Source organism: Dermacentor silvarum, chromosome 5, assembly GCF_013339745.2.
Source record: "Dermacentor silvarum isolate Dsil-2018 chromosome 5, BIME_Dsil_1.4, whole genome shotgun sequence".
Lineage (NCBI taxonomy): Eukaryota > Metazoa > Arthropoda > Arachnida > Ixodida > Ixodidae > Dermacentor > Dermacentor silvarum.
The window spans coordinates 164,611,607-164,632,970 of record NC_051158.1 but is presented as its reverse complement, the minus strand read 5'-3'; the positions used below and the strand labels follow the sequence as shown (position 1 = coordinate 164,632,970).

Genomic DNA, 21,364 nt, shown 5'->3' with positions numbered 1-21,364 from the left:
TGCGCCGCGTAATGTATTGTCGCGATGTTTCTTAGATACGGCTGCCGCTCCTATGTGTCTATTCATTTTTTTTTCGAAGGGGGAGGTTGTGTTATTTAACTAGAAGCAAGAAATCCATGGGGGCATGTTAGCAAGTGATGCTGTGCGCCGGACTACCCCTTTGCGCACACGTTGTCTTGCTCTACCGTTCTCCTGGGATAAGCAGTGGCAAAAGAATAACAATGAACACATTCATTGATCACTTTGAGTTGTTTTACAGGTTCATTTGTCATGTTTTACATTTCAGCTATAATATATTTTAAAATCAGCACAAGTGCTACGGATCCTTCAGCCGCAGCAGCTTTTGTAAAAATAAAAATAAATAAATAAATAAAAGAATAAAAAAAACGTCCGCTTGTCGTTCTTCACTACTATCAGGCGAAGTGACGTCAAAGCCCCAAGAATGCGTTTCACTCTCACCACGTTTTCCCTGCGTTCCCTCGCTTTGCAGTGTCGAAGGTATGCACGGTCTATAATGCGCACAGCCGAGCCTGCGTTGCTAATCAGAACCGGATGGGCGCACAAAGAAGCGTGAATAATTGTCAAATATGTTGCTCCCTGCGGGGACGTCGCCCGCTTCCAAAGAAACGTGGTGACTCTCGGAGGACGAGGGACCCGTACACATTCTGCTTCTGCCTGTGAGCTGTCGTAGCCCATATTTCTTTCACCATGTTTTGCTTGCGAAGCATGCATCAACTTGTCCAGCAACGTGTTCAGTACCAGCGGCTTGACCTTCGCCACTACAAGCTTGGTTCCACATTGCTATTGGGTGAAACATGAACAACTAGCCAAACGTTGGAAAACTGCATTTACTGCGAAATAAGCTCAATTATCGCAAGGTAAGTACAATTGTCTTATTTTTATTCTCAAGTATAGTGCTTCAACTAAGTGCATTGCCTAATACGTGTATTTTCTTTTTTTACAGAGATAATGTACGGCCACTTCTTACTATGTACGTAGACGGTGCTGCACCGCTTCAGCGTCAGCTGAAACGCACTGTCTGTTTGAAAACACGCAGCACGGCACATTTCGGCTAGTACACTCAAGAAGACCAAAGTTGGATTGTCGTAATTCCTTACTCAGGAAGTACATTCTGCGAGCTGACTGGTGTTCAGAACTTCCTGCAAGAGTATAATCTGTTGTATTGCAGCTTGCTTAGGTGTTTATCATGAAACAAAGCACCCTTTCTTTGCTACCTCTGTTCTAAAAGCTTACGCATTGCCAAAGACTAAGTACAGCTACCCACAAGCACTTACGAGAAGTCTCGCGATGAAGGCATAATTCATCAAAATTGCCTAGTTAGAACAAAAATCGCATGTTTAGATGCAGCGGAATTTCCTACCAAATTTTTTCGTATTTCTGTTTCTTTTTTTCAGCTTCAATAATTTGTTTGAATGGAGAAATCATATCTGTGGGAGATTGCCTTCACTATATTGAACGCCATCATGGACCATGCAGTTCAACTGCCGTACAGCATGGATGGAAATAAAAGCAAGAGACTGTTTAACACGCGGCTATGCAGAGTGGGAACAGGTGATACGCATTTAATTTCTCAGTTTTGTACCTTTTGCTTATATTATGCAATGCTGACAGTGTTCTGATAATAAAAGTATATGTATTGTATGCAGATGGTGCCTGAGAGACGCAGACATCGACATCAACCAAGCGCAAGACTTCATAAGAATAAGGCTGCCAGACGCCGTCGACTATTGCAGAAGGCGGCGTTACGCCGAAGCGGCTCAACCCCCCGTAGCGTCATAAACAAAGCTTTCGTATGTGGCCCACAGGATTGGAGATACGAGCGACAATCTGTATCAACCTATTTTAAGACCAATAAATAAATTGTGTATATTATTTGGTGATTTTATAGTAGATTATGGCATGTTGCATCGAGCTATCGTGCAATATTTGCGTAATTTAAAATTGTAGGAAATAACGGCATCGCCCACATACATCACAATCTGCCAATAGGGCCATGCCAGTGGATAATGCGGGACAATAAATTAACTAAGAGCCGGCTATTGACCAATACCGGCGCTGCCAGTAGGCAAGGTGGGACACTAGAATGGCAATGAACGGCAGAGCCGGCTATCTGCCTGTATTGGCGCTGCCACACAATGGCCGAAATAGGCCCTTTAGTGGCATGGCCGCGCTGGGCCATTCTTGACGCGGGTAGCGCTGCCGGTTTCGGGCCTATATTTGTGCCGGTGTTTGCCGGGATATTGCCGTGCTTGGGCCAGCCTGGTTGTGCTGCCTGGGAACACACAACGGATGGAACCATCGATCACATTCGAGAAACGTCCAGTACATACAGGCGCGTCCTGCGCTTAGCGACAACGTTTAACATTTGTGAACCGGTGAAAAGCGGTCACCCGAGAAAGATAAGCAAGTAGACGTGTCAGTAAATATTAGGTTATTATACCTGTATGTTCTTCTCAAGTGCATATAGGGTTAAAGAAATTGAATTTTCGGGCTGCTCTGGATTATTGTCGGCCTTTGTGTGATGCATTGCGCATTGGGATACATTAAAGGGACACTAAAGAGAAACTGGAAGCTGTGCTTAAATGGTAGATTATCCTTTCACGATCACAGCCATACCATTCTTACTGTAAAGAGATGTTTAATAAGCGAGAAAATAGCGAAAAACTGAAGGATAGGTGCTGACGCCCCTTCGAATTTCCCTCACTACACGTTCGTGACGTCGGAGATTACAAATGCAGGCCGGTCGCGATTGGTCGAGAGCGATTTATCGCTGTTAATAAAACGCAAAATGAAATACACCTTAAACGTACATAAACAGCATTTGCCAACTTTTTAAACCGTTTCAAGCGAGGAAGTACAAGTTTAGCACAAAATTAAATGAATAAGAAAAAATGGCATGGCGATACATGCGGCCGTGATAGTCTCGTAGTTTCGTTTTTGCTGAAGGCATCGTTGCGCGCGCCTGTTCCGCTCTACGGTGTTTGGTTGCGTGTTGCGTGGCTCGAAAAACGTTGACTTCGCGGGAAACAGCCAGAAAATGCCTCGTGTGTCTAGTGTGAGGGCTGTATAAATGGCCCAAGGCGCTTGCTCAGGGGCAGCGACAGGTTGACTTGATTGTGTCCTTTCATGTGGTGTCGCGCGGAGAGCCCCGGCTCCCCGGCGTTCGCAATGGCTGTGCTCTGCCGATGATAAAACGTCAAAAGAGCCAGAGAACCCGATGGTGTGCTCTCTGCATTTCTCGCCCTCAGATTATGTGTATAATATTGCCCTCGGAAAGTATCTAGGCGTGCCCCAGAGGCCAGTCCTTCTAGAGCAGCTGTTCGCTCAATGCGGCCTTCATCAAACCCCCTACCGGTGCCCCTGCAGCAGCAAACTGGCGGCTCGGTGAGTGCTGAATGTCATTAAATAAAGCCACGAAATAACCATACCGAGTACGTGCGCAACTTTCTACGCTTGTTCTGTCGGGAACATCGTCACCTGGCGGACAGGACGCTTCGCCTTCCGTCGACGAAAACGAAGCTCTGTTTCCGCCGGCGCGGCCGGCGGCTGACCGCCATCGCACGCGGAAACACCTACCGCTCGAGCACGGAGGATCATTTCACGCTCCGTTTCACTGAATATCGCTGAAATGCAGTCCTGCCTCCCTGGCGAGCTCTTCGTTGCAAGGTTCAGTGGCAGCAACGGTATCCATCGCGGCGAACGCAAACGCAGCAACCATGCATGCAGCCATGGTGCATCCAGCGCCTCGGTCGTTTACGCAAGCGGTGACGTATCATGGCGCATTCTGATTCCCTGAGAGCAATGAAATCTGTGACGACACTGCTTCAGCGCCAAATCTGGTGTGAGAGAAATTGAAGAAGAGATATTTGGTCTTTGTTTACGAATTTTTCCGCTAATAACTCGTATTTTTGCACCCAACAAAAACTGCATGCATTCCTGAAGGACGGTCCCTCTTTTATTCCAGCTGAACTTCCTGTTTCTCTTTAGTGTCCCTTTAACCTTTTCTTCTCTATCCGCAAATGGCGAAAGTCGCGTTCATAAAACGACTCCGCATGAGTGTTCGCTGTTTGTGCCATGGTATAAGGTGCTCACCTCATTGACCTGTATAGTTAAAATGCTCATTAGTCAACATTCTTTGAGCTGTCTAGATACGGCTATGTAACATGAAACTATAGCTTACATCTCTTCCAGAAATCTCACACTCTGCCATGTAGAACATATCTGTTCTGTCACAGGTCATTTACTATAAAATTTTGTACAAATGAAAAAAAAAGCCCTCGTATATTCCACTGCTTCAAGCGGCTGATTTTCTATCGCAAGATAATTGTTTTCATGACAGGCCCTGTATTTGCTCTGCTTTCTTGTACATCTCCGAACGTTCCCTTGTAGTTCGTTGGATAACAATGTTCTCAACTGTTGTTCACAAGCGTCGCTACAGAGGAGAATGGAATTTGCAAACAGCAGGTAGCTGATATATTCTTGCTGTAATCCTCAACCTCTGCTATGTCCTTATGAAATTAGGAATGTATTTTTTATTGTGTAGTCAATAATGAAGAACGATTACATTACTTCTGCCGCATTATTACGCATGGTGAGGTATCTAGAGGGGAAGCCAAAAACCGCAACAGATTTTGTAATCAAATGGGTATCAAGACAAAAAGAAACTAAGGAATGAAAGAAACTACAAAAAAGGACTCTATCCCCATAGTAATTTTCACTTTCGCTTTTTAAAGGGACACTAAAGAGAAACAGGAAGTTCAGCTGGAATAAAAGAGGGACCTTCAGGAATGCATGCAGTTTTTGTTGGGTGCAAAAATATGAGTTATTAGCGGAGAAATTCGTAAACAAAGACCAAATATCTCTTCCTCAATTTCTCTCACCCAGATTTGGCACTGAAGCAGTGTCGTCACAGATTTCGTTGCTCTCTGCGAATCAGAATGCGCCATGATACGTCACCGCTTGCGTAAACAGCCGAGGCGCTGGATGCATCATGGCTGCATGCATGGTCGCTGCGTTGGCGTTCGCCGCGATGGATACCGTTGCTGCCACTGAACCTTGCAACGAAGAGCTCGCCAGGGAAGCAGGACTGCATTTCAGCCATATTCGGTGAAACGATATTCAGTGAAACGGAGCGCGAAATGATCCTCCGTGCTCGAGCGGTAGGTGTTTCCGCGTGCGATGGCGGTGAGCCGCCGGCCGCGCCGGCGGAAAACAGAGCTTCGTTTTCGTCGACGGAAGGCGAAGCGTCCGGTCCGCCAGGCGACGATGTTCCCGACAGAACAAGCGCAGAAAGTTGCGCACGTACTCGGTATGGTTATTTCGTGGCTTTATTTAATGACATTCAGCACTCACCGACCCGCCAGTTGCTGCTGCAGGGGCACCGGTAGGGGGTTTGATGAAGGCCGCATTGAGGGAACGGCTGGTCGAGAAAGGACTGGCCTCTGGGGCACGCCAAGATACTTTCCGAGGGCAGGATTATACACATAATCCGAGGGCGAGAAACGCAGAGAGCACACCGTCGGCTTTTCTGGCTCTTTTGCCGTTTTATCATCGGCAGAGCACTGAGCCATTGCGAACGCCGGGGAACCGGGGCTCACCGCGCGACACCACATGAAAGGACACAATCGAGTCAACATTGCCGCTGCCCCTGAGCAAGCGCCGTGGGTCATTTATACAGCCCTCAACAATACACACACGAGGCATTTTCTGGCTGTTTCCCGCGAAGTCAACGTTTTTCGAGCCACGCAACACGCAAAAAAACACCGTAGAGCGGAAGAGGCGCGCGCGACGATGCATTGACTAAAAACGAAACTACGAAACTATCACGACCGGATGTATCGCCATGTCATTTTTTTCTTATTTATTTAATTTTGTGCTAAACTTGTACTTCCTGGGTTGAAACTGTTTAAAAAGTTGGCAAATGCTGTTTATGTACGTTAAAGGTGTATTTCATTTCGCGTTTTATTAACAGCAATAAATCGCTCTCGACCAATCGCGAGCGGCCTGCATTTGTAATCTCCGACGTCACCAACATGTAGTGCGGAAAATTCGAAAGAGCGTCAGTACCTATCCTTCAGTTTTTCGCTATTTTCTCGCTTATTAAACATCTGTTTGCAGTAAGAATGGTATGGCTGTGATCGTGAAAGGATAATCTACCATTTAAGCTCAACTTCCGGTTTCTCTGTAGTGTTCCTTTAAAGACAAGGTCTGCTTAGCTGATATCAAGTGGGTTTGATGTGTTTATGACCGAGCTATCCTGTTACCACTTCCAGAAAAAACACAGCACTTTCGCGCTTTCAAAGCGTCGTAGTGAGTCGCAAAGGGTCTCAAAGTGTTCGTTTCAACGAGGCCAGAAGCGAGAATAAGTCGCAGAGAGTATTTCAAAATTGGGTACCGGCGTATTTAGTGCCAAATTTAGACAAAAATTATTCAGAAACCAGGATACCCATGTAAAAGTTGCACCATGGTAGATACAGACAAGTTGAGCCAATGGTGCCGCAGGGTACAGTTTGGAAATTCAAGCTAGTTCGCTTGAACTAAGCAGGGCTCGCGCCAGAGTACTGTCATGAATGGGGCTTTGGCGGCGCCCACAAGAAGCTAGAACTAGGCGCAGAGTCGGTAAAATTAATGGCGGGGGCATAATTAGCACTACTATTGTTGAAAATTAACCACATTGCACCATAGACTGCACAATCTCTGTGATCGGCCTGTCTTGCCCAAGAAGAAAGGGTCAACCAAATATAAACGATTAACGTAAGTGCGCTTAACTTACAATATGTATAAGATACGAAATGAGTGAATAATTAATGTAAAAAAGGAGATAGGATGGAGACATATAATGAGCATTTGTTGATCGAATTTTTTAAAGCACCATGTACGAGTACGTCGACCTTGTCTTCTTGAGTGTCAACACTTGGTTGACATTCTTTTTGTACTGATTACTGTTACTGATGACTGATATTTTAGTTTTTACAGGTACTAATACTGTTACTGGTTATTGATATTGTACTGCTTACTCTTTTTAATATTGGTACTGGTTATTGATATTGTACTGCTTACTCTTTTTAATATTGTTACTGATTAGTTCGTGTGTAGCAATTCTTTACCATCTTTTTTATTACGAAAGGGAATCAAAAATGAGTTGTCTTACGTTTACTTGGTGTTTCTGAACGCATAACAAAGCATGAATCATCAGCACCGACAATGGTATAATATTCAGTGAAGTCCCTGTCTATGGAGCCGTTACCTGAAAGAAAAAAATTCACGAGTATTGTATTTGCCCAAAAAGAGAGAAACTCTGTCTTTGTTAATCGTGCAAATACTGATGGCTAAACAGAGCATGCCAATACTGACAAGTTACGGTCAAGCGCCATCATTGAAAAAAAAAAAAAGCATTGGGAACTTCGGCGCAAGTGCCCACATAAATCTCGAAGCTCACTGTGTCATGTCAACTGTGAAATATGAAGAATATATTGTGAAAGTTGAGCGTGCAGAGTACATAAGTTCTTGGCGTCGTTTGAGAAACGGTATGAGTGTCTTTGAAACTCATGCTGTCGTGCTTGATTTTAAGCTAAAAAATAGGTTTATTTACCAACACGACCCGCGTAGCACCACTTACATTGTCACCATGTGAGTTCTTGCAGCCGTGATCGAACCAATATACACTGCTTACGTGTGGTCACCTAAACGTTATGACAATCCAAGTCACGCGATGAACTGAAAATTTGGGTCGCGCATTTTAATATGCAACCGAATTCTTCAGACGCCAAAGCGGGACGGCGTGGATGGATGGACGGAGGCAGGAGCCGTCGGTGAAAGCAATGAGATTCTGCAATTATTCCAAATTATGTTGGTGTGAACGGAAACTTTTTTCCAAGCTATCCAGCAAACTTGTACTTGCGTTTCTGTATTATACCATGTACTTCCAAGACCACATGCGTGACAAGCAAGATGGCATGAAGCGCTTTCGCTTGTACAGCTCGTTAGCCCACGCATCGAGAATTTTATTATAGCTGCATCGAGAAAACGTACGAGCCGGAAATGGTCGCGCATTGCAGCAGGGTGATAACATTTAGGAAAGCCAACCGTTCTCTTGCCCTCGCGTGAATGGTCAGAATCACGCATTTGTCATCAAATGTACTATTGTCAATGATAGCCTGATGGTAAGGAAATGATTCTTGTTGCAGACCAGTACAAATTCATACGTGCTGTCGCCTCACTTCCGGAAGTATTGCGCTTTTCTGACTGTCTGTCAAGTCTTTTGACTGGGGCGCCACCACAGCCGCGAAAGCGAACAAACAATTCGGCACCGAAGAACAGGTATTTGGGGATGCAACTAACGGCCCGGACGGGACAAAGCGGGATAAAATACTGGCCGATGTGCAAGTGGTGGGACAGCGTGACCATGCATGGCGGAAAAAGCAGGACGTGCCTGCCTAAATCGCGATGGCTGATCTCCCTACATTACGCGTATCAATATGCATCAACTCTAGAAAAAAAATCAGAGCCCTTCTCCAGTCCAGAAAATGGGGGTAAGCAAAGCTTGAGGCAAGCTCTTCGCTATCGTTTCGCCTGGGCTTCGGAGGCCCTCACGCTAGAATCGGACGACAAGCTTCGCTTGCCCCCATTTTCTCGATAGGGGAATGGCTGGTGAATGCGTCTCTTTGGGTGCCACGTGTGACACGGTTAATTCAAGGGAGCGTGACAGGTACCCTAGCCCATAGGGGTATGTGCCATTGAGCTTGGACCCTTTTTTCACATCGCCAGCATCGACCCACTTTGCAGTGTAACACCACCACCACCACAAACCGCCGCCGACACTTGTGAGTCTATTAGCGGCGAGAAGTTGGAGTGGCGCTCTCTACGAGTGACGTCACGGCCAGGACGGTGCTCGCTCGGCTGATGCGCGCGCTCGTTCCCTTCGTGCATGCTTGGAGTATTGGTGGCTCGAGCCGTACTTATTGAAGGATATGTCGGCTTCTTTTTACTGTCATACCTGAACGGCAGTGTCGTCTTCAAAATCGCTTGTCGTGAAAATTTGCGGCGTGGATATCGCCAGCTATGTACCATTGAAGGGGTCTACTGGTTTAGCAATGCGTATATGTATCTGTCCATAAACTTTGCGTAAAAAGAATGTCTACAATTTCAACACACGGAGTTGTGTATGATGCTCCGCAAAACACTTAAAGTTCCCTTAGTGCTTAGCTATGAGAGACATTGCATTTTACAAGGAAGAAAAATCTTGGTATTGGTATTTGATGTCAATATTCTAAATGCGTGTTAGAAGGAAACCGTACAGCGAATCTTTTATGATGATTCTTATTAATATGGTGAGTTGTTCTAGTCAAATACGGGTAATTTATTAACGCGTAAAAGGAAGAGTTAGGCACGCATTTTGCATTAAAACGTTTGCTAATACATTCACCGTTCTCTGAAACAGGCACCCAGAACATGCATTGCTCATGGCTGTTAAGACGACGGCGCGTCACGTATAGTATGTATATACTTCACGAATACCATAACAGTAATCACCTGAAAGAACAGTTTCGTGGTTAAGATAAAGAGGGTATAAACTGCAAGCTAGAAAATGTTTCATAGTGACCCTCAGTTCCCTTTATCGACATCATGACACAGCCCTTACGCAAATAAATCAACCGACTGTCGTTATGGCGAGGCATGCATTATTCGCGAAACACATCAGTTCACTACAACTTCGAATTGAAACTATGAAGCAGTTCTTTCAGCGCCAATTGCAATGCCTAAGGTATAATCGAGGCTATACAGCGCAGCTTAGGCTGCGCTGAAGAGGAAAATTCAAATACCTTCTGCCTCACCATGTCTCGATCCTGCGTTTGTTTAACTACACAAACTGAGAACTATTTACTTCGTCAGTACATAAAAGAGAACCTCACATACCCGCCTCATAGAGAAGACACTACAAGCCTCAAATGATTTCACTGGATTTTTGACCTCCGTAGGGGAATAATGATATCTTCAATAAGCCCCGTACTACTAATGAATGAGGCTTCGGCTTCTTTCTAGCTGTAGCCATACGGTCCAAAAGGCATATTTCACTAAAAACATATGGCCGAGCAGCCTGTTTAAGTTCGCCAAACAGATTCGTGATGTCTGTTCCTCAAAAAAAAAAAAAGAAAACACAAGCAGCAGTAAATTGCACAAGTGAGTTGAACGTTTAGCACGGAACGGTGAATAAATATTGGTACATTCCTCCACGTATTATGCAAATAGCTGTAAGCCTCAATTAGCTTTACTTCAAATTACCGCAACTTAAAATTAACCGATGAAGAACGACTTAATTTTGAGAAGCACTTAAAGAAACAAGCGGTGCTGGTTGATTCTAAACTACAGTGTCAGGTCCTCGTGTTATTAGATTAGATACTGTACCATGAGCTACCCGTCATAAGCAAATATTGGGTTGAAATCAAGGTAAAGGTAACAGTCATATGTAGCAGACATAGTGACATGCTCGTCGCACCACTGCAGGTATGTTATCCTAACGGGATTCTTATGTGCTATGTTTATGCGTTTATGCTTTTATTAGTCACGTGCTATTTATGCTTTTTTATTAGTCCCTCAATCTGCAAAGTCTAGATCCGCGCATGAAAAACACGCAAAGGGCTGGTCTGAGCTCCTTCGGCTCGCACTGCAGCGTTGCCCTTGAGAAATAAATTGTCGTCTATGAAATAAGCTCTTTGCGCGAATGAAGAAGTCGTAAAAATGTATTTTGGATGACCGTCATAAGTATACAAGCACAGTGAACGACAGAAAACAAACTGAAACACTGCAGCAGGCGCCCGGACAGCGCCCGAACGGCAGCAGACGACAGGCGCGAGTCCGTGCCCTGACGTCACGCGAGCGGCGCTCGCAGCGCCCTGTAGGTCGTTCTCGGGGCTAATAAAGCTTCAATTAAAAATTGCTGGCTCTCCCATAATCGAGAGTAGATGTAAGCTTGAAATGGCCACAAACAAAGCAGCTTGGTGCCGCGACGCAGGCCTAAAAGCTTACGGAGCCGAAATGAACCTGTTTTGAACTGAACCTGGTTGAAAGTCTCGTCTCGGCGAAACAACCATCCGCGGACGCTGCCGGTCAGGTTATGCATCGTGGCGGCATCTCTCGAAGGAGGTGGCGCAGGAAGAACAACCACCTTATTGATGAATAAAACAATCAATGGGTGGAGCCCTGGAGCCCCTAGACACGGGCCCTATACTGGCTTCCGCACGCCGTCTTGCTTGTCGGACGATGGCCCTTTGGAAGAGGCGGCACAAAACCCGCGCCGCGGAACTCGCGCCGCGGAACTCGCGGACCGCTGGCGTTGAGACGAGTACAGGCAACACTGTCTCAGCGCAAAAAATATGACAATCAAGTGTATGGTGCGCTGTATCTGCCTTTTGAACGTCGCTATTGGAAACGACAAATAAAAGTTCAGCGTAAAAGAAGTTGCTGCTTAAGTGATAGTGTGATCAAACATTAGGAAGAACACTGAAGCAATATATTTTTTTAACTTGTTTGGGCAGTAACTAGCCTGCGTAATGCGGTCTTGTACAAGGGGTTGGGGGCCAGAGACCGTATTTCATTTAGTTTTGACTGGCTGCCCGGGTGATCTCGTTTTGATCACGCAACGGTGCCCAGATGTTCTCGCAGCTTCTCGTTTCATTCTCGCGCCCATTCTCGTATTGAGTGCCCGGATAACAGCTCTGGATATTCGCTCAAGGTCTCTTGAACGTCGCCGACAACGGGAGCTAAAAGCTTTTCATGCTTAAAAATTTGGAGGACGCGATAGCATTCAAAGATACCTGACGGCCTCTCACGCTTCCCGGCAAGTGCAGCTTATGTAACCGTAATGTTTGCAGCGAAACGCTGGCGCGAACGCTATGCACGAAGGAGAGCTTTCTGGTAGAAACGCGGCCTCTTGCGTGGGCTGATCTTCTGTTATGTTTGGCGCTTTTAACATTTAAGTCTGAGAAAATTTACGATAAAAGGCATGCGCTGTCGCTGTTTTGTTTCGTGAAATTTGTTTGTGGGCTGTCATTTTGAAAATTGCGAGGAATAACTTTCGAGAGAATGTAAAAAAGAAGTGTGAGCAACTTTAGTGGCATATTGGTCCTTTTCCCTGTGATCCCGTGGGCTCTGCCATGTTTGATCACATGGTGACGCGTCCATTGCTTGCCTCAAGTACATCCGTGTTTACAATGAATGTGTATGACGCCGGTGCGGCTTAGCAAACCTCTGTTTCGGGAGATATCGTAGACGGTTATTGGGTGGATGACGCGAAGGTTTGGCCACAGATTCAGAGAACATGCAAAAGCGCTTTCGGATCTGATTAATATATGCCCAGATGGCACGAGCAGCGTATGTGGTGCTTGTTCAAAAAACCGTGCTAAATATGTATTTGAAGCTCTTCGCTCATCAAGTGAATCAGGATAAGGGCGTTTTGCTCTTCGTTCTTTATTTGGCCAAATATTTTGAAGCAGCAGCTTGTCATGTTTCTGACTCACTAAAGTTCCTCAGTGCGGTCACTATCTGGTTATTTCCTGCTTAATCGCTCGCGGTTGTGCTCAGTACCGATAGATTTGTTCTTGCTGCGCACAAGGCTTGAAACGTAGCTGTTCTGCACATTGCAATACCTTATAGCAAATACGTATTATGGCTAGTAACTCGCTTACTCGTGTGGACCGTCACGAAACATTCAGCTTCTACCATTCGTGCGCTATCGGTGTGGTACCATCATTTACTGAGCGTATATAGTGCGCATATATTCAAGTGTGCACTCATTCACTTATTCATGACACGTTGGCCAAAGAGTGGGCGTAAGTTTCCGTGCCAGTTGGGGTAGATCGGTGTAGATGCTGTGCGCGAAACTCACTATGACAGGAAGCGGTGCTATTCCCTTTATCATTGTTTAACGAGTGGTACTCCCTCTTGCCCACGTACTGGGGATGAAGCCCTTACCGTTAAAGTTTACCGTTGAACTTTAGCGATACAATACTGGCGGATGAGCAAATTTCTTTATCCTCGAGGAAAGCTGTACATCTCGAAGTGCTAGAAACACGTATGGACCGTTGCAGCAGCGGTCCGCGAACTTGTCCACACATATTCATTACATTCCTTAATTCAAACTGAAAGTGCCTTCTTCCGTCTCTCTTATTTCCTTCTGTAACCGCTTCCCTCATGTAGGGTAGCAAACCGGACGTGCGTCTGGTTGAACTACCTGCCTTTCCTTCCTCTTTTTTCCTCCTCCTCCTTAATATGGAAGTCACTATTTCTGTAGCAAACTACTGCACATGTCTTCAATCCACATGATTAAATCCAGCATAATTGAATCACGGCGCGTGAGCTCAAACCCAGTTGAATTTCCGACACCTCACCGCGTAGAGGCAAGGTAGAAGCTGTAATGGTTTCGTATTCGTGCGCGTTCGCTGAGGAGACGTACTGCGCGCCGCCGAAAGCGCCATCTCGTTTCTCTAGAACAAACATCTCCGCGAAAAGGGTCAATAGGATATTTTTTTCTCTCACGGGACGCCCACGCCGGATGCCGACACCAGATTTTCAGCGACACGGGGCCCCCAACGTTACCGCGTTGAAATAACCCATCTCACGATGACTGTCCACGATAATACGTTTAACATCGGCAGCCAACGGGCCTTTATTTTAAAGACTTCTCGCAGCAGCTATCTCTGCCTTGTATTGGAAATGAAGAAATAGACATGTTTACATTGGGCGGCTGCAACTCATCACAACATTACCAATGCCGAAGAGTAAACGTCACACTCCGTGGCCGCATTGAGTCAATTGACATCGCTCTTGACGCTATGGAAGTGCCAGAAGTCTGTACCGTACAGGGTATGGACATAGAACGCACCGCTATTAATATGGCGCTTGACCGCAATGTAGCCCTTGCTGGCGAACCTCAAGAGGACCAACTCGAAGGCTCGACGATAAGCGTTGTAATCGGTTCATTCAATTATTGCAGGTTAGTGACCGGACACGTCGAACGTTTCACCCACAACCTATGTGCAGTAGAGACTATATTTGGCTGGGTCATTCACGGAATGTACGCTATCATCTGCCACCCTCTTTGACCGCGAAACGCCCGTGCAACTGCCTTGTTCCTGTCTTGTTCCGACTTCTGGCGCACTGAGTTCCGACCTAGAAACCCATCAGAGATGTGAAGGTTGGATGCCATTGGTATAACCGACAGACACGAGAGTCACGACGTCAGCAAGCACCCGGCGCTCATCCACTTTCGCAGCGCAGTACAAAAGAGCGCAGCACGCTACGTAGTACCACTGATGTTCAAGACGCCAGGTCTCACTTCATTTACGAACCGGAGCGTAGCTGAAGGCAGGCTCAAGCGTCAGCGGCAGCACTTCGAACATCACCCAGCACTTCCGCAGGAATACGATGCCGACATCAGCGAGCACTTTGAGTAAGGCCATGCGAAAAGGGTAGTACCGTCTGGACCCCTCGGACAGACTGTCGTCTACCTACCTCATAATGTAATAGTACGATACGACGCCGTGACTAGGAAGGTCCGCGTCGTGTTCGACGCCTCATCGCATGAATACGGCGAACCGTTTTTTAAACGACATGCTTTATAAAGGCATCAAGCTCGGTCCCGAACTCCTGCAGCGGCTCCTGCAGTTTAGATGGATCAAGTTCGTTCTCACCGCTTACATCCGGAAGGCCTTCCTCCAGATATGTATCCGATCGCAAGAGATATGTATCCGATTGCTCTGCGTTTCCTGTGAATCGACAGACTAACGACATGTGATCATCTCGTCCCGACAATGGTCGAGTGGCGCATGACCCGGGTCCCTTTCGCAGCCCGTTCTTGCTGTCAGAAACCCTGCAGCACCACCTCGAAACATGGAACACAACACACTCGGACATTTCAGCCCGCCTGCAACGGTCATTCTAAGACGTGGACGACTTAGTTATAGGCGCGTCTTCTGAAGAGGAGGCGTTGGAAATTTACCGGGAAGCGAATGCCATTATTACCGATGCAGAAATGGAACTCAGAAAATGGTGCTCAAACACCCACCGGCTCTGCACCCAGTTCTTGAACGACGGCCTCTCGCCTGAGAATGTTAGTGAGCAGAGCTCTAAGTCCAAGGTGCTTGATCCGCTTTGGGACATCATCCTCATCGCGCACGCTGTACTCTCATACATTTCAACTCAACCATCGACGATGCGAACCCTTTTACAAGCCTTCGCCAGGTTTTACAGCGTAAGCTGTTATGGGCTCATTCCAATAGTCGTTTCGGTTCGCGATGATGCTGCCGCTGCCGGCGTAGGGCCGCCGTAACCGCTATCGCTGGAAATGCCGAAAAAGTACCCATTTCCAGCCGGGATCGAGCCCGCGCCCGCTGCGTGGGAGATAGTCTACCACTGAGCCACGCAAGCGTTTGCTATCGGGAAGCGGAAAATGCCCTATACAGGGGCAGACGACCCGAGCCTCCGCCAGTATGGTGGCGCCATCTAGGTAAGGTGCCTTCAAACGCAGCCTGCGCAGGCGCAGACGACGAGATGCGATTCAGACGAGGCGGGCAATCAACGCGCTCCCGAGCTGCCGAGCCTCCACCAGTATGGTGGCGCCATCTAGTTAATGTGCCTGCAAACGCAGCGTGCCCGACGTATAAGTTGCAGTTGTAAGGACTTGATCGGGCTCAGCACACTGCTGTGCAGAGAGAATTACAAGCCACAGCTCACCGTCGACGCCGGGCGGACAGTTCAGATCATTCTCGTGTAAACGAGGCGAACAGACTGCCGCGAAGCGTGGTGCCCAAATTGGAGCTACTCTTGAACCGCTTCACCAGCTTGCGCTGTGACTGCTGCGTGTGCCGGGTAGGCCTGTGACGTTTTTGACTCATAGGGCTTCGTGGCTCCATTCCATGTGAGAGCTCGACTCCTGTTCCAACGGCCATCTTGGCAGGGCATCGATGGGGAAGAGCCTCTTCCACCTGATGTTCAGGACTTGTGGAAGAACTGGGTATCGCAATGTCTGTCCTGTCTACCCTTCGCATTCTACATTGCTTCACTGACATCGCAAGATCATGGAGGTGCGACAAAACATTTGTTCGCTGATGCCAGCCTTCATTGGTACGCAGTCACAGTGTTTGTACGCCAACCACTAGCCAACGGCAGCTTTACCGTCCGACTCCTTATTAGCAGGTCTCGCCTTGCACTACTGAAGACAATTTCTCAAAGCCTTCGGAGCTTCTTGAGCGTCTTTCAGCGGCGAGATAATGACATTACATCCAGAAAACGCCCGAGGTCTCATGGCGTTACATTGAGTATCGGCGGCGCTAACCGCTTGCAGACCTTCGTAAGAAACCGTGTTTGTGAGATTCAGACTTTCACTCAAGGCTACAATTGGCGGCACTGCGTGAGCGCAGACACCTCGCAGACCTTTTGACGCGCGGAGTAGCAGCAGTGGTTTTAACACGAGAAACAAAGTGGTCGACTGGACCTCTGTGGTAGGCTGAACCAAAAGGCAACTGGCCTTTGTACCCTTGCGTTACGCTAACGGTGTATGACTTGGAAGAGCGAAGTTGCGTTCGCGTGCCCAACCGCAGTCTCACAGCAAGCCATACATCCACCGACAGCACTGCTGGACCTTGAAAACTACACCTCATTCTCCAGACTTCTCAGAGTAACCGCCTGAATTTTGAGGCTTACTTCCAACGCTTTCCGAAACCAGCCGAAACCAGAAATAAGTCAGGCGGAGCGTTACTGGCTGTAGTTGGTTCAGAAAACCGCTTTCCCAGCCGAGGTCGCCACACGCCAGGCGGCATGTCAGCTCGGACCAACGTTTGATACGTATCGGCAGTCCCTGGCCCACGAACGTGCACATGGTTCCAATACGGGTTGTGCCAATGTAGTTCCTGGTCAAATGATGGCCTAAGATTAACAGCGTGGAAGGAATTCTGGCTGGGTCATTCTGATAGAGATCCAACGCTGGCCCTGTTTGCACATGAAGCAAACAATACTAGCACGGCAGTTCAACAAGGCCGGAATTATTGGACCGACATTATTGTGGATTTGCCAACATGGTTTGATAAGGTGGCTTTCTTGGAACATCACAGGGCTTGAAGTGAGCATGCACATTTTTATCCCGATTTTTGGGAAGAAGAAGAAGAGCCGAGCGGAGTAGACGTGCTTCGCATGGGCTCTGTCTACTTTCCTTATTCTTGTAAGAAATTCACATCGGAGGACCGAAGTCTCGGAAGGCCTTCGTGAAGTCATCCGGAACCCCCATGAGAAGTTTGGAGATCGTGATTGCATATTATTTTGCGCTTTTGGACTTTGAAGTTCTCCGGGGCGGCCCTGCCGTGTTAAGCCTGACGCCGCCGTACGTGGCAGCGCGGAGGTAGGCGAGGCGTTCCGCCGCCTTTGCCACCGCACGCTCGCTTGCTACGCTTTCTCGACGCTCACTATGGCGCACATCGCTGGATCCCAGCCGGTCGCTTCTACTTCTACCGGAGGGAGTGGAGGTGGTGCTGTTATTACAGCCCCACCCACCCCCGGTGCTATTGTCCAAGCTACCGCCGGGCCTACGTCGCAAGAAACCACAGCCATGGACTTCCAAGACATCTCGGAAGATCGCCATGACGACTCTGCCATTATGGACGAGGGCCTTTCGCAAGGGAGGCCATCGGAATGTCCTTATTCCAATTGGTCTTTACACCTCAAGCGAAGAACGAAGAAGAAGCTCGGCAGAGGCGAGCAAGTACGCGTGGCAGGCAGAGTGATCTCTCCGGTATCACCCTCCTCAACCACCACGTTATCTTCAACATCCTACGCAGCTGCAAGCGCTGGGGCATCAAAGAAGCCTTCTTTTAAGAAAAGGCGACGACTCCCCCCCCCCCCCTGCCACGTAGCGACTTCAAAATCATCATCCGACCCAAGAAAGGCCTTCAGCTGAAGAGCTTCACGAACCACCAAATCTCGAAAGTCGTCTCGGCCGCCTGCGGAGGAAAAGTTGACGATTCGCATTTTCTCGTGCGCTTGAGACCCGGTTCCAACATAATCATTGTTAGTACCCCAGATCAGGAGGTCGCGGATATTGCGCGCAAGATCACGCGGATTGTGTTGGGCGGCAACCTTTACGAAGTCAACTCTTACGTTGCGGCACCGGACGGAGTGGCCCGGGGTGTCATTCATGGAATCGACCCGGATACCCCGCCCGAGGAGCTTATGACCCATCTAAGGGTGAGGACCCAAGGCGTGGAAATCGTGCAAGCCCGCATGCTAGGAAAGACCACGACGGCCGTGATCACGTTCAGCTCTCACGTAGTTCCACGATACGTCTACTACTACGGAGGGGAGACCGAGTGCCACCCCTACAAACCCACAAAACAAATCTGCTACGTGTGCCAGCGCATGGGACACCGATCGGACGTTTGTCCTACCCCGAACATCAAGATATGTCTCGCTTGCGGGACGCACGACCCCACGGACGACCGCGAGTGCTCGCTTAAGTGCGCCGTCTGCGGCGAAGCCCACGCGACGGGGTCTCGCGAGTGCAAGCAAAGGCTCAAAAACAACAGCACTACCACCAAAAAGCATCCTCAGCCTGGAAGGCGGACGGAAGACGACGACACTGATGGAGGAAGGCCAAGGCGAAGCCACCTGCGGTGGTTCAGCTCGGCGTCCTCGGCGAGCCGTTCGAGGTGCCGGGCCCAGTCTAGGTGAAGGTCCCGGTCCAGGTCCCGATCACAGTCCCAGTCCAGGTCCAGGTCGCGATTCTGCTCGGAGTGGCCAAAGCCAGGAGAGAAGCAAGGGCAGCGGCCGCCTTCTACCTCGTTATGCACGTCTAAGCAGAAAAACCATCCGGGCAAGAAGGAACAAGCCAACGACAAGGTGAGCCGGAATCAGTTTAGTACCTCCTCCGCTCAAAATACCAGTGACAATAGTAAATGCTCCCCAGAATGTACGCGCATCAGGGAAGAAAATAAAAAACTCAAAGCTCAGGTTAACGACCTAAATCAACGCATGCAACGCTTAGAAGCGATGCTAAGCAAAACAAACAACAACACACAGGCAGGGCCGCAAAGCGGAACGATAGGCTACCAGCCCGCCATCTCCAGTCCTCCGCACTCAAGAACCACCAGGTCCTCCTCGCTCCCCGGTGCTGTCTCGGCAGCAGCAGGCCAGTCAAGTGTAGTCACCCTCGAAAGCATTTATGCTACGATGCAACAGATGCTTTACAAGATGGGCGAATTAAACAATAAGGTCAAGGAGAACACACTAAGCAAGGAAGACCTTGAAAGAAGAATACGCAAGGTTGAGTTTGGCTCGCGCAAGCGGGTTGACGACGAAAACAACAACACACGCATCAAGGCGTACAGGCGCATAAACAATACGGGTGACGTCAGCGACGCCGACAACTGCGACGGCGGCGGCATGAACGTCAGCAATGGCTAACATCACACGCAGCGCCCACGAACACCTCGAGATCTGGCAGTGGAATTGTCGCTCTTTCAACAAGAAGGCAAGTTCGCTCCTGCTCTTCATCCAAAATCACCCATACCCCCCCCCCCCCCGACGTCATCTGCCTTCAAGAGGTCGGGAACCAGCCCATCAAGCTACGGGGTTAATACGTAATTAAACACGTGGGATCACCAAAGGTTGCGGTTTTAGTTCACAAAACGGTGACGGCCGTGGGACAACATTATCAACATCATGATATTAATCACGTGCTAGTAGAAGTCCTCCCGCAGAAGAGGGGCAGACGTAGCACTTTCATTTTGAATTTGTACAGTCCGCCGAGGCCTCAAAAGGACGACTTCCGCAACATCATTCACGACAGCGCGAGAGCCGCTGGCTGCAACCAGCTGGTAGTGGTGGGAGATATGAACGCTAGACACACGGCTTGGGGCTACCAACAAGACACGCAGAAGGGGAGGTCGCTCATCGATGCGGTTGACCAAACGGGCCTCGAATCGATAAGTAGGCAACAGCGTTAGTCGGGACACGTTTCCGGACCTGTCATTTGTCAAAAACGTAAGGGAATACTCATGGACGCACCTGGGCGAAACACTGGGCAGCGATCACTACATCCTCAGCATCTCGGTGTCCACCCCGAAACTCAAGAGAACAATTGGAGAAATTAGGCTCACGGACTGGGAGGCATACAGGCAGTACTCCCCACCCGAAAGCGGTATAACGGACTTAGCGGAATGCATGCAGCACCTCCGAGACGGCCACATCCAAACCACCAAAACTATCCAGCGCACGGTCGAGATGCCTGAAGTCGACCGCCGGCTCTTACACCTGTGGGAAGCCCGTGAGGGCCTCCTCAAACGGTGGAAGCGACAGCGGTTAAACCGGAAACTCCGTCTACGAATCGCGCATATAACAGAAGAAGCCAGGGATTACGCGACCGAGCTGACGCAGAAAAATTGGGTCCAGTTTTGCACCTCGCTCAAGGGTACCATGAGCACGGTGAAGACGTGGGCCATCCTGCGTTGCCTGATCGAGCCCGACAAGGCCAAATCGACAACCAGTCGGACGCTTCAAGAAATCGCTCACAAATTCCCCGGGAATGACCAGCATCTGATTGAGACCCTAAAAAGCAGATACCTGGGTAGCGACCCCATACGACCCTGCCTCCTAAAATACGAAGGGGAACCAAGACCAGAACTGGACGCTCCGATCACGGAGGAAGAGGTGTATGCCGCGGCACGAGCCTAACAGCGCAACACTGCTCCCGGGGCCGACAAAATCACCAATGCCATGATTAGAAACCTGAGCCCGAAGCACATCCTGGACTTGACCGAATACCTAAACGAGGAACTCTGGAGCAAGGGCCACGTACCGAACGAGTGGAAACACTCGGAAGTCGTGACCATTCCCAAACCAGGCAAGAAGCCCGCGATCGACGCCCTACGTCCCATCTCGCTGACTTCGTGCCTCGGCAAGCTGCACGAGAGGGTCATCGGAGCCCGCCTCCAACACTACATAGAGGACGGTGACCTCTTCCCGCACAACATGCTTGGCTTCAGGCCGGGACTATCTGCGCAAGATGCTTTCCTAATCCTGAGGGAAGAAGTTCTCAAGGGCATCCCAAAGGGAGGAGAACACCTCCTGCTCGCACTCGACCTGAAAGGGGCCTTCGATAACATCTCTCACGAGGCCATTCTCAAGGGACTGAACAACATCAGCTGCGGAGAGCGCATCTTTAATTACGTCAAATCGTTCCTGACGGGCCGGACGGCAACCATCGGAATAGGCCAGACTCGATCGGATACGATCGACGTGCCGAACAAAGGAACGCCGCAAGGGGCGATAGTCTCCCCGATTCTCTACAACATCGCGATGC

At 48.7% G+C, this 21,364-nt stretch overlaps 1 protein-coding gene across 1 annotated transcript in view; it reads right to left on the bottom strand.

Moving 5' to 3' along the window:
* LOC119453853 (uncharacterized) overlaps positions 1–21,364 on the bottom strand; it is a 210,848-nt gene that overhangs the window by 35,729 nt on the left and 153,755 nt on the right. The window contains exon 7 of the mRNA XM_049666891.1: positions 7,172–7,267. Coding sequence (XP_049522848.1) covers positions 7,172–7,267 — 96 coding nt within the window. The remainder of the gene's footprint in view (positions 1–7,171; positions 7,268–21,364) is intronic.